At 41.5% G+C, this 14315-nt stretch overlaps 1 protein-coding gene and 1 long non-coding RNA gene across 2 annotated transcripts; one reads left to right on the forward strand and one right to left on the reverse strand.

The window, feature by feature from the left end:
• Positions 1-4148: 4148 nt before the first annotated feature.
• Positions 4149-8814, reverse strand: LOC109196601 (uncharacterized). Its single transcript, XM_025905809.1, has 5 exons — positions 8416-8814; positions 8072-8161; positions 6372-6710; positions 5891-5995; positions 4149-4322 (listed from the first exon to the last, which is right to left on the reverse strand). Exons 1-5 carry the CDS (start codon positions 8648-8650, stop codon positions 4171-4173), a joined length of 921 nt encoding a protein of 306 aa, XP_025761594.1. The 5' UTR covers positions 8651-8814; the 3' UTR covers positions 4149-4170.
• LOC112846343 (uncharacterized) lies at positions 4322-6661 on the forward strand. The gene is made up of 3 exons (XR_003219276.1): positions 4322-4663; positions 6246-6447; positions 6526-6661. It is a non-coding gene; the product is annotated as an uncharacterized LOC112846343 (long non-coding RNA).
• Positions 8815-14315: the final 5501 nt, after the last annotated feature.

The raw sequence follows: 14315 nt of genomic DNA on the forward strand, positions 1-14315 counted from the left end.
AAGTTCCTTAGAACAGTGTTCGTTGCAATATGGTTGAACCTCGCCTGATTGTCCTCAGCACACCTTTGCAGCGCGTAGCATGCACAGCTTGGTGAAGAAGTTGCACCAAACAAGTGAACTACCATTCTGTATTCCTTGAGGCCTTTACCAAGATCTCCCTGTGGCCACCACAAGAATCTCAACAGATCAGCATCTTCAGCGGGAACCCTGACTTGATGAAACATGCCTTCAATATCAGACATGAAGGCAACTGGCTCCTGCCTGAACCTGATCAAAACACCTATAAGGGAATTGGTTAAGTCTGGCCCCTGCAACAGCTGTGAGTTCAGTGACATGCCTTGATACGTGGATGCACAGTCAAATACCACTCTCAACTTGTGCTTGGTTGGGTGGTAGACCCCATGATGTGGGAGATACCATATTCTGCTACCACTTTTAGAAGTTTCTGCCACGGGAACTTCTTCGGCATAGCCCCTTTCCAGTGTCTCTGTCATGAACTTTGTGTACTCTTGATGAAACTCACTGCCTCTTAACAGCCTCCGTTTCAGGCCTTCTGCTCTTTGTACCGCCACAACACGGTTGTTTGGAAATACAGCCCCCTTGTTCTTTAAAGGAAGGCCAATGGTGTAGTGACCATGAACCTGCTTCACTGACAGTGACACAGACTCCATAAATTGTCTGTCTCTGGCTGACATTTCCATTTTCTCGGACAACTCATGCTCAGGGAAGTCATACTTCATTTGCTGCTGCGAGAGCTCCTCTAGCTTTGTCACCGATATCCTGTTCACCATCACCGGTGGCCACTCAACAGCTCCTTGAGCAATACCCTCTTCTCTTAGCAGAGATCCATTAATCGTCCAGCCTAGTGCAGTTTTTACAGCATATGGGCCGTTGCCCTCACTGTTGATAACCTTCCAGGGCTCAAGCGCCTTTGGTACATTCGTTCCTATTAACATACCAATTTTTCCATCAATCTGCTTGAGCTGAACCTCCTTCAAATAAGGCCATCTGTCCACATCGCTCTGTTGTGGAATGTTCTCCTTTGTTACTGGAATCTCTGCCTGTGTGAAAACCTGGGGAATCTTCAAAAAGTTGTCCTCATCCAAACCACTGACCTCGAGACCCATAATGACATGAGTACTGATTGTCGCTTCCTTTCCCATGGTGCGGAGCAGAATGTTGGACCTTTTTCCTGTGACGTGTAAATCCCTCATCAACTCGTCTGTACAAAAGGTTCCAGTGCTTCCTGGGTCTAAGAATGCATACGATTCAACTGTTGTGTTGCTCCTTGAACATCTGACCTTCACTGGCACAATTGAAAGCGCACAGACTGCTTCGCCAGCCCCGGTACAACCGCATGTTTCACTGCCTGCTGCTGGAGAACAACTTGCTGCTGGTTCCCTGATACTTTTAGCGTCACTATCAGGAGGAGAGTACTGCTCCTTATGCAGAATGGTGGGATGTTTCTGAGAACAAGTCTCACACGTGTGTCTTTGCTGGCAACCCTTACTCAAATGCCCCTGTGATAGGCAACCAAAACACAAACTCTTTGATTTGAGGAAATCAAGCTTTTCTCTGTGGGGCTTTTGCTTGAGGAGTCTGCAGGTATTGAGGTTATGCCCTCCCTTATGACAGAAAAGACACTGTCTTCCACCTGTAGAGCCTACATTTTCCCTTTCCCTCTTTGTCTGCTCAGCACTGTTTGACACAGGTGCCGTATTAGTAGCAAAGATGCTTTCCCTCTCCTTGAATTTCAGAGCATTCTCTCTGCGTACATTTGGTTTGCCCTTGTCACTTGACAAAGTGGTGTCCTGAATGTTACCAAACAATGGGTGAGAAGCAATCTTTGCCTGCTTTTCTACAAAACTGACTAGATCAGCGAATCTAGCTCTCATTGCTGTGCGTTCTTGAATGTCACAGGCGAAACCCCTCCACCTTTCCCTTAACTTAAAAGGAAGCTTGGAGATGACAGTTCTCATATTAGTAGGGCTATCCATCTCCTCAATGTACTCCATGCTGTCTACTGTGTTACAGCAAGTAGTGAGGAACATAGCAAACTCCGTCAGTGCATCACCATCCTCTGGCTTGATTACAGGCCATTTTAGAGCTCTTTCAATGTAGGCTGAGGCAATAGTATATTCATCCCCAAAATGCTTGCGCAGGAGCCTCTTGGCTTCAGCGTAGCCCCTGTCAGGATGCATGTGCGAACAGCTACGAACCAGAACCTTGGGTCTCCCTTGAGTGAACTGCTCCAGGAAGCGCAACCTATCCCTATTGCTGTCTGTCCTTTCCTCAATCCCATGCTCGAATGCTTTCATAAAAAACCCAAACTCCAGTGGATCCCCACTGAATACTGGAACATCCAAAGGAGGGAGAGTGGATGCCTTCTGTTGCTTTACTAGGAGCTCTGTAATCTCGTTTTGTCGCTTCATGACATTCAACAAGTCTTTAACATCAGCCATTCTGCTTTGACTAGTAATAGACTGTCTATTATCCTTCTTACTCAATGGATGAGGAAGCCTGCTACTCCTTTCTGAGCCCTGCATTACTTCCGACTCACATTTTCAATAAACATCTCCATGTTCTGGCTGAACGAAACCAAAACTGGCCCCAGTATTTTGGCCCGGAGCTCTTTGGCAGGCAGCCATTTCGTTAACCAAGTCAGCAGAAGTGTTATGGGCTGGCTCCTTCACAGTCAGCACCTCAAGCTTTGCACTAGCTGCAGCAATAGCTGTTTGCAACTCCCATTCCTCCCTTTTCGCCTTAAGAACAGCTTCTTGTCTGTCAATCTCCATCTTTTGCTTTAAGGCTTCCGCACGCGCTACCAGAGCAGCCCTTTCTGCCTCAATCTTTAGCCTGGCCGAATATGTGGTTGAAGACACAGCAGAAGAGGTTCGGCTGCTTCGATGGGCTTTACTGTGTCTGGACGATATCGCTGAAGCACTGTCTGCAGGCTCAACTTCAGCATCAATCATTCTTGCTTCATCTACTTGCATTTCCACTCTTTTTAACCATCTCTCGACTTTCTCCACAAAACTTCTCAAATAGCTAGCCTTTGGCTCATACCACTGTGTCTGATCATGAAGAAGTTCTGACTCAGTCAAGTGATTTTTAACTGCATCGTTGTTTTCACAAAACTCAGTATACATTTTTGAGAAGTCAGTGGCTAACTTAACAGACACTTCCTCAAAATTGCCATCATCTTCCATAAGGTCCTCAATCTCTTTTATCTTTCTAGTAAGATAACCCAACTTGGTTTTCCTTGTCACTTTAAGCTGCTGAAGCTTTTCCTCTTGTGCTTTAAAGGTTGGCTTTGAAACTCTCTTTTCCGGCTGCTCCATATTAATTGCGCTGCCACAAACCTTTCAATGCAATTAATCCTTTACACCAGCCATGTACCTCTTAACCTTACAGGAATTTTCACAAACCTTAAAGCAGGCACAGCATCTTACTTTTCAGATGCGGGGCTCTCTTACTGCCGAAAGGATCCGGGAAACACGGGAAGACTGAAGCAGCATCCTCTTTAACGTCCTCACTGGTAAAGCGCCTTTTCCCGTTTTTCCCTTGCCGCGCCGCGGGCCGATTAACTCCGTGCGCCGGTGACGTGTGCGTAATCCTCTCAGTTCCGGAGCAGTTTTCTGACTAATGTAGCGGCAACCTTCGGTCCTTCTTTGCCGCTTCTGCAGGACGTAAAGTTTCTGACTCGTGCTCTTGTTAAAACGCTTGGACGCGTTCCAGTAGCAAAAACGAGGCGAAGGAAAAAAGGGCAAAACATTTATTCTCAGTACAAACCAAAAAATACAAAACAAATGCCTCCGGTGGGAGCTCCGTTCACTTTCCATTTATGCTACAACGAAAACAACATTAAACGGCGACGGTCAGAAAACTGTTGCTCCACGTCCTGCTTGCTAGCCTAACCTTTTTTTCCCCCCCACATGCGGGCAAAAAATACACACCCCCTTTACGACATCTATCAACACTTTACAACAACACAAAAGATTAACAAAGCAGGATTAATTTATGGAGCACAGCATATTACATTATAACATAAAATAATGAAGATTATAACTAGAAACTCAAAGATCATAACAAATACTCAAATATGGCCTGATGTAATTGAGTAAAATATTGGCCTGAACTGTCTAAGCTCCAACAGGTATGAACGCTCGTTTAATTTTTATTTATACAAACAATAAGTGAAATAACACAAACAACAACTGTAATAATTGTATTAACAACAATAAGAACAAAAGAAGCTTCTAGAACACTTATTCCAACATAAACCTCCAACAGATCCAGCCATTTGGTTCCACCTGGCTGACCTGCAGGTAAGAAACAGATGTGGGGTGTCAGCTGTCAGGTCGGTGAGTGAAATAAGTAAGTAAAATTTATTAATGTAGCACTTTATGACAAGAATCTATTACAAAGTGATTTAACATTGATATTAAAAACAGCACACAGAAACACAATGCACAAGAACATTATCAAAATATTTGTTAAATAGGTGTGTTTCTAACTCATCAGAAATTTACTGTAATGTTTTTTGTCTGTTAGTGTCGTCTACTGTTTGTAACTTAATCTCGGCTCCATCCAGAAAAGCCCAATGCCTAGGTGGAGTTACCAAGCTGCATATTACACCACCAGGATCACAACAAAGATTCTGGTAAGGAAAGGTGTGACCACAGCAGAGAGCAACCAGCGTGTTGCTGTGGACTTTAATAAGGCATGTGTGAAAATTATACTCCCCAAATTCCACCAATATTAAGTGTCCTACCAGAGGGGTTAGGACACTGGACCATGTAAATACATCAAGCAGTCCTACAGACTGACACTCCTCCATGACCTAGGACAATCTGACAAAACAATAAAACATGCCCCTCCAAGCACCCTGGTCATGGTTACAGACCTATAGCACTCACAGGAAGCGCTACATGGAGATGGTCTTCGTGAACTACAGCTCAGCATTTAACACCATAATCCCAGACATTTTTACCATGAAACTGGACCACTTTCAACCTGATCCTTGATTAAATATTTCCTCATCAACTGGCCCCAAACGCTCCAATAGTCAGGCACCCACATCTCTGCCAATCTCACCTGGCCCCACAACACCAACGTGCTGGTAAAGAAGGCCCAGTAGCGGCTGCACTTCCTCCGTGTCCTGAGAAAGAATAACCCAGACCAGACGCTGCAGCTGGTCTTCTACTGTGCGTCAGTGGAGAGCATGCTCTTCTACTGCTTTGGTATTTGGTACACAGGGGCCACAACTGAGAACAGAAAGGCTGTGCAGAGGGCAATTAACCACACCCAAAAAGCACTGGCTGCCTTCTGCCTCACATGGAGGCCATTGTCATATATTCCTTTCTCATGGAAAAGAAGGCCATCACCGATGACCCCTTGCACCCCGCCTTGCACCCGTTTGACCCATGCTCTCTGGTCGGTGCATAAGTTGAGTCATGTTCCACACCTCCAGAGTCAGAAACACCTTCTTTCCATTCGGACTCTCAACAAGTACCGTCCCTGCTGGTGACTTCTTGTGACAATTGGATGAACCTAGAATCTCAGCTCACAATGACTTGATGTCATCTTCATTTTCATCTGGCCAATCACATGCAAAGACTAGGATCACAACATTGTGTGAAAGAAAGGAGGGCAGAAACTGTGATGACAGTGACTGTGGTGGTACAGGCCAGGTACACAGAGCAACACAGAGACAAGGATCTGGAATTAAATGCAGATGTGTTGGGGAAAAAAGTGATAAAAATATCCGAAAAGAAACTGGCTGCATTTAAATGATACTGGAGACAGCAAAGCTGAGCACAGAATTATTAAAATTGTAATATGTTGAAACAAATTTAAAAAAATACTTCTAAGCGCTGCTCATATCTACTTGTAGCTGGAGGAGAGGTGTTATTCACTGGCCCTGGAAGAGTGTCCTGTTTTGAGTCAGGTATCTCTGCTGCACCATCCACTGTGTTGAATGAACCACGGCCTGCTGCAAGTCAAATCAAAAGAACAACATTTATTCCAAAACAAACGACCCCAGTGAAACAAACGTTTTGATGAGGAGCTGGCTGACATCACTGGCAGTGACTTTCAGACATTTTTCCATCGTAAAGAAGAACAGATTTCAGATTGTCTTTGTCCAGGCTTTAAACCCCATGTGTGTTCTTCTGAGCAGCAGTAAATGCATAAAAATAAGGCTTTCGTGAAAACACTAATTCAAACACTTCTTACCAACACAGATCATTCACAGCTGGGCTAAAATAGAAGGCTCCCAGTGATACTGAATGAAGAGCCATTAAAGAGCAATAAGGCAGCAGAGCTAAAAGAGCCGAAGATCTCACAAACACTGAACACTCCTCACTCACTTGGAGAACCAACTCTCAGGTTGATGATGCTGATGAGCTTCAAAGGTTTTCCAGCTCTCTCGATGACACGACACTCGTATGTTCCAGCATCATCTTGTCTCACATCCTTCAGAATCAAAGACACGTCTCCATCAGCTATCTGTCTGTCCTTCAGATCCACCCGGTTCTCAAAAGATGGATGCTGGTAATCTGGAACAAGTCGTCCATGCTGATATAAAAGGACAAGTTCTTCATCTTCCAGGTCAGTTCTGCTCCACTCTACAACTATGATGATGTGGGCTTGAGCTCGACATGTCAGAGTGACGTCCTGTCCAGACACAGCGGTGATGATTTTGTGATCTGAAAGAAGAAACAACACAGAGCAGAGAGGTTAAAGGTCATTTTATTCACTTCTACAACAGCTAGAGTGAAGATCATACACCACTGAGCCTTTCTACACTCTTCTACATACATACACAAGCAATAAACATGCACAGATAAACTGAATCAATATTAAATAATTCTGCTTGTTTCTTTATCTTGATCTGTGATTGAAATGGCATTTAGCTCCTGACAGGTAAAACTAACCTGCAATGCTAAAAAATTAAGAGGCTGACTAACAGCAAAGTTTGGTCTTCGTTTGTTCTAAATGTCTGAGTCTGTCAGGATTTTCCGTGAAAAACTGAACCTGAGTTTAAACCTGACTACCTGAGATTAAATTTAAGGTTTAAATAAAGTCCAGTTTCCATAGAAATTATTCCAGGTTCAGATTCTGTCATGACTAGACTGTGTGCAGGGATGAGTGATGACATGGAGGACCCAAAGTGCAGACATGTGTACTCAAAACAGGTTTAATGCTGAACTCAAAAAAGTAACAAAACTGAGAATCCAAAACAACCTTAAGCAGACAGACCGAACACACAGCAAGATGAAGGTAGATCACGACACGGACCCAGAGAAGCACAAGGCTTAAATACACAGCGCGACAATCAGGGAATGAGAGACAGGAGGAAAACACAGCTGGGGCAAATCAGGGCTAACGAGACAAAGGAAGCAAAACCAAGAGACGTGAGACCAGGGCAGACACAGAACAGAGGGAGTATGAAAAGCAAAACTTAAGAACTACATAATCACACACCAAGAAGAACTGGGGGAAATAGAAATGCAAAACAGAACCCAAAAGCTTCACAATAATAAACTAAGATGAGAACACAAATAAAAGGTACGAAACTGAAACCACTGGGTTAATGACCCAGGTACCCTAACAGATTGTAATGCTGGATAATAATCACCTAGCCTTTTGAAATATGTGAGAGAACTGGATCCTCAGCAGTTCTGTGTGATTAGTAAAGAGGTATGTGTCTCTCAGCTTTCTGGTCAAACTGGTCCAGTAGTGTTTGTTGCTACGTGTGTGTGTCGGCAGGTGACTTTCTCTGTTCTTGAGAAGTGATTTCAAAGTTTCATATGAGAGCTAAAATAGCTGTATTTAATTTAACCTGCCTGAAACTGTCAATGTGCAGCCCTGAGAGAAGAGCAGCGCCAGTTCAAACTTTTTTTAAACAAGTTTCTCACACTGTAGAGTTTCAGAGGGGAATATTCCTGAAGCTGATACTGAATTCAGCGTTCACAAAGAAAGAGGAGAAAAACAATTAGTCACATTGGGGAAGCGATCTGAGTAATGTTCAAGTAGTTGAACGAATGAAAGAGTTGTTTAAATGTACCTGTGCCTGTAAGAGTGTCCTGTTGTGAGTCAGGTACCTCTGCTGCAGAGTCCGCTGTGTTGAAGAAAACAGGATCTACACCACGGCCTTCTGCAAGTCGAAACAAAAGAAGAACCTTTATTCTAAAACAAATGAACCCAGCCAAACAGAAAAGTGTTAATAAGGAGCCGGCTACGATCACAACCAGTGGCTACCTGACATTTTTTCCTCTTACTGTATAATATATAATAAACAATGCTGCTGTAACAAGCAACTAACATGCAGATGGTGGAGTCCCCCATAAATTTAAAGATGATTTTTTGAAAAGAACCAAAGATCCTACACACACTGAACTCCTCACTCACTTGGAGGACCAACCCTGAGGTAGATGATGCTGATGAGCTTCATATGTTGTCTGCCTCTCTGGATGACACGACACTTATATGTTCCACTATCAGCAGTGGTCACATCCTTCAGAATCAAAGACACGTCTCCATCAGTGATCTGTCTGTCCTTCAGATCCACCCAGTTCTCAAAAGATGGATGCTGGTAATCAGGAACAAGTCGTCCATGGTGATATAAAAGGACAAGTTCCTTCATCTTCCTTGTTCAACTAAACTGCATTTAAATGAAATCAGCTATATTTTGATTTATAAATATATACATATAAAAAAAAGAAAACACCCAGCACGCCCCTGCGGGCGGTTTGTCCTTCAAGCTCGGGTCCTCTACCAGAGGCCTGGGAGCTTGAGGGTCCTGCGCAGTATCTTAGCTGTTCCCAGGACTGCGCTCTTCTGGACAGAGATCTCCGATGTTGTTCCCGGGATCTGCTGGAGCCACTCGCCTAGCTTGGGAGTCACCGCACCTAGTGCTCCGATTACCACGGGGACCACCGTCACCTTCACCCTCCACATCCTCTCGAGCTCTTCTCTGAGCCCTTGGTATTTCTCCAGCTTCTCGTGTTCCTTCTTCCTGATATTGCTGTCATTCGGAACCGCTACATCGATCACTACAGCCGTCTTCTTCTGTTTGTCTACCACCACTATGTCCGGTTGGTTAGCCACCACCATTTTGTCCGTCTGCATCTGGAAGTCCCACAGGATCTTAGCTCGGTCATTCTCCACCACCCTTGGGGGCATCTCCCATTTTGACCTTGGGACTTCCAGGTTATACTCGGCACAGATGTTCCTGTACACTATGCCGGCCACTTGGTTATGGCGTTCCATGTATGCCTTGCCTACTAGCATCTTGCACCCTGCTGTTATGTGCTGGATTGTCTCTGGGGCATCTTTACACAGCCTGCACCTGGGGTCTTGCCTGGTGTGATAGACCCCAGCCTCTATGGATCTTGTACTCAGAGCTTGTTCTTGTGCTGCCATGATTAGTGCCTCTGTGCTGTCTTTCAGTCCAGCTTTGTCCAGCCACTGGTAGGATTGTCAAAATGTTTTTGTGAAATCATCACTAGGATTTTTTTTGTCATGATATTACTGTGTACATTAGACAAATTTAGCTATTTTTGTATTTGTATTATTGTTGTAATTTTAATATGTTTGTGTGGAACAGATCTCTCTTGCATCTCAATGGGACTACATGTATGAATAAAGGTTAAATAAAAATAAAGGTCAGTCTGTTCACTTCTACAACAGCCAGTGAGAGTCGAGATCAGATCAGAGAGCACTGAGCTCTGCTTAACAGGTCAACACACACACACAGAGTTTTCAATAATATAACTCCTTACAGATTTCACTGTTCACTGTTCACACTGACACATCTGTCATTGAAATCTCATTTAGCTCCTGACAGGTAAAACTCACCTGCAGAGGTAAACATGCAGAGGCTGAAGAACAACAAAGATGAGCAGAGTGATGCAGTCACAGCAGACATTTCCTCCAGCACCGATGATCTTAGTTTGTTCTAAATGTCTGAGTCTGTTGGTACTTTCAGTGAATAACTGAACCTGAGTTTAAACCTGACTACCTGAGATTACATTTGTCAATGGAAAATTGTACTTAGTAGTCAGTATAATCTTTTAATGATATAAGTTTCCATATATGCTTAGAGGTGTATAATCGATTGTGTAGTGATAGGATCTTTAGTAGGCCTTGTGTGCATTCCAGGGTGCTCTGGTATTCAAACCCATATCCTGGGAGCATGGGAGAGGTCATACCTTGTTTTATTGTTTTATGGTAGGATAAACGTATCTATGTCTGTTTTAGGCTAAGTGCATTTTGTTTAGATGAACTGCTGGACTTCCAGACCAGCAGGTTTAGGGAAGTCGTTTATGGACACACACACACACACACACACACACACAGACCTAAACATCCACATTCCAATGTAAAGAACAAACACCCACTGATGTTTAAATAAAGACCAGGGCAGTGGTTACTTTTTTCAGTAACGAGTAATCTAACTAATTACTATTCCTATCGTTACAACGCCGTTACAGTTACTAACAAGAAAGTGCGGTCGCGTTACTTTTTTTCAACAAACAGACGGTTGAAGCTGTGTTCAGCTTACCGCATCTTATATCAGCTGCACGGAAGTAGCTGTAAGTAATCTGGACGCTACAGCTTTAAACAGCTGCGCGCTCCCGCGGACGGTAATCACGATCACTTTTTGGCACAACACCTGGAGCTCAGGGGGCAAAAACAATGGCATGAGTGCTGCTGTTTGACTGAGGAAGAATAAAGTAGTCGTGGTAAGTCAATCACATGACCACTTAAAGACAAAGCAACAAGGAGATATTTACCAGTTTATAAATTGTGTTGATAGGCCACGTAAAACCAGAGTCATGATAAACAATATATAAGCGGTGTTTTCCCCTCAATAGTTTCATCACGTTTACTGTCTAAAGACAGCACAGCAAGCACTCTCTGCTTATGAGCAAAAAAAAAAAAATTGTTTTAGGAGTGACCGTGAGAGAGAGAGAGAGAAAGAAAGAGAACAGAAAAAGAGAGAGAGAGCGAGTTTTGAGATGTGAGAGATTTGTGACGTTTAGTGTGTTTGGAGTGTGTAGTTAGTGTGTAGTGTTGTGGATAGTTTTGTGTTGTGTGTCAGAGCAATGAGGCGACTGCTGTCTCCAGGTAGAAACAGGAGTGATACACCTGCTGCTGTCAGACCTGCAGGTATCAGGCTGTGATGTTCTCCTTTATAGTGGACAGAAATTATTTTTTTGGTGTGGCACAAATAATTTGTGCGGCATCTTATTGAAGAACAGCTGATTGTTCTGTAAATAGTTTGAAATGGTTATTTAAAAAAAGGGTAAAAGGTAAATGGATGCAAATAACTTTGTTATTTGCAAAGCTTGTGCATAGGATTTTAAAATTGACAATTAATATTTGCATTTAAAGTTATAAAATATGATTCATTAAACATATTTATGGTTGTTACAGTAAAAAATATCACACTTTCTACTTTGATTTTATGTTTTTTGTCTGATTTTAGATCAATTGTGTTAATACAGTATGACAAAATGAAAACATGACTGTAAATTCAGACATGTGAGGTTGTGCTGAAAAGGATGATACCCAACAAGGCAAAGTAAATAGTTTTTAAAGGGAAAATGTGGAGGGAAAATCAAGAGTAGTAAAAACTGGGCAATTATAACGTGGATCCCAGAGTTGTTTTTTATTTTTAAAGTAATGCAATAGTTACTTTTCAAGTAATTAATTACTTTTAGAATCTTGTAACTCAGTTACTAACTCAGTTACTTTTTTGAAGAAGTAACTAGTAATTACTTTTTCAACTTGCCCAACACTGCATGTAGTACACAGCAGTACTTGCCAGAAATTCCAGCAGTTTCTTCAGTGTTGCTGTAAGTGTCCTGGCAGCCTCCCTAAGCAATTTCCACCTTCTCCTTTCATCAGTTTTGGAGGAAAATCCAGTTCTTTGGAATGTCATTGTTTTCCCACATTTTCTCTATTTTTTGATGACCTCACTGTGCTCCATGCTATACACTCTAAAAACTATTGTTTAAGCTCAACAAAAAAAATTAACGCAACAGTTTCCATTAATCTTTTTGAGTTACGATAACTTATGTTGAAATTATATTGAACCAACAAACTATATTGAGTTAGGGGAATTAACTTTTCCTCCATAATCAAAGGTGATTTTAATTACCACTTACTTAATAATTGGTAGCTTAAAAACATGTTTTTAAGTTGTTTACTCATAAAAATTATGTTCCTCCAATTACTTTTTCCACATTACTTAAAATGATTTTTAAGTGTTATGTAATTAATTACAGCAATTACAAAAACAATTTTTTAAAGTTAATCATTTAAAATATTAAGTTGCTGATTTTCTTCATTATTATCATCGTTTTAGCTTTTTCTTATTTTTTTTTATTGTAATAGCTTTTAAAAAATGAATTCATTCAACATTTTTTTTAGCAAATAACTTTTTTATTTTTTAACTGTAGGCATTTCAACACTTCATATTTAAAAAGTGAAAATAAACCAGAAATTTAGATTTGTACCATCGTAGCCAAGTTAAACAATATGCTTTTATGTATTTAAGACCACAGAAATAAATGTGTTCAATTGGTAAAAAATCCACTTAGAAAACATTTTGTTACAGTAATACTTCCAAGCAAGTGTTCAATAAATGTCAACTTTCAGTGCCTACCAAACTTTGCAAGATCTTGCATCTTTCTTTTACACAATGCAGCAAACACCCTTAAGATCAATGTTACACATACAGGATTCAAAACAGTTAACAATTTTTGAAACAGAGTCAGCATCTTTAACATAATGCTGGTTCCATCAAGGTCAAGGAACAGCTTCTGAAAAACTTCTAAAGCATATTTCAGATCCTTGCATTAGCTCAGATTGAGAGCATATATTATGCCCATGAGTAACACACAGCACCATGGGAAATTCTGGCCCTCCAGGATTTTTGTTCCCGCACCACAATGGTTGCAGTCTTATGGTCAGATCCAGGGGTGTACCGGTCACTGATGATGGCAGTTTTCATTACCTGCCTTTCAAGGTTGGCCTTAAATTCTTCGGTGTCCTTGTAAAGCAAATTTTAAAAAATAGGTTAGTGAATTATACATTAGACTTTAATACTTACTGAATCTTAATGAATTCAGATGATCAGTGGAATACACACACACACACACACACACACACACACACACACACACACACACGATGCTGAATTACTTACACCAAACTCCATGAAAAGGTCCTCTTCCTTCTCTCCAAGGTATGTGATAAGGCAGCAGATGGCTACTTCTCTGTGTATTTCAGTTGAATTGTGCTATTTAAGAAAAAATAAAGTATGAGTATAAACTACATGGGTGACTGCCAACAAAGTGCATTTCAAAGCTACCCAAAATAGTTGTCCTACCTCAAGAAGCATGTACTTGATCTGCCTGATTCTCACTCCTTTAGCTCCACCCCTTGGAAAAATGACGTCCATCAGTTTTAGGGTCAAGTGTAGCCATTCAAGGCTTACAGTGGTTGAACTCTTGAATTCCTCCTTTATCTGTAGACCACACAAACAGAAGAATTAAATCTTGCAGACTATTAGCTATTTTGCATTAATTAATGCTCTAATACATTAGTTAAAGATGATAGATGTGATCTAAGGCTACCCCAAGGGAACAAAAACAATCTTAGTGAAGAGAAGAGAGACATTCCCCACCATAACCATGGCGTAATCTGTAATGCTTTAGCAACCCTGTTTTTGTAGAGGTTTCAAATTTACACATTGTGCACTCCCAGCCCATTTTGTAAAAAATGTGTACCAACTTAACAACTCATTAATGACCCTAGATTATAACTATACTAACTGCTTACATAAAGTCTTAATGTTAAGTAGATTCACATAGCCTATGCTAGAATAATGCTACTGGAATGACATTAACGATATTTCACACAACCTGATATGTTAAAAAACAAAACCAGCGAAATTAGATTGCATTGTGTAGCAAAACTTTAACCATGCTTTTCCTAGCCACAGCAGCTCTCTCTAGCTGAAGACATTTGTCAAATGAAACTTTATAAGTCTTATCCTCTCCTGTGCTAAAGTTTAGAATGGTTAGCATTAGCTACATGTGGTAGTGCAAAATATTTCCTTAACTGTATGAGCACAACATGGTACACAAATCCACTACAAGTGACTAGCACAAATGCTTTGCTTTGTTAGAACAGTTATTTGTAAATGAAATGTTACTTACCTTGAAATGTCTTTTACATAAGCTTGCAAGTCCACCAAGCAATGCACCATATATGAATTTGCCCGGGCTAGTTAAGTG

Source organism: Oreochromis niloticus, linkage group LG3 (genome assembly GCF_001858045.2).
Source record: "Oreochromis niloticus isolate F11D_XX linkage group LG3, O_niloticus_UMD_NMBU, whole genome shotgun sequence".
Lineage (NCBI taxonomy): Eukaryota > Metazoa > Chordata > Actinopteri > Cichliformes > Cichlidae > Oreochromis > Oreochromis niloticus.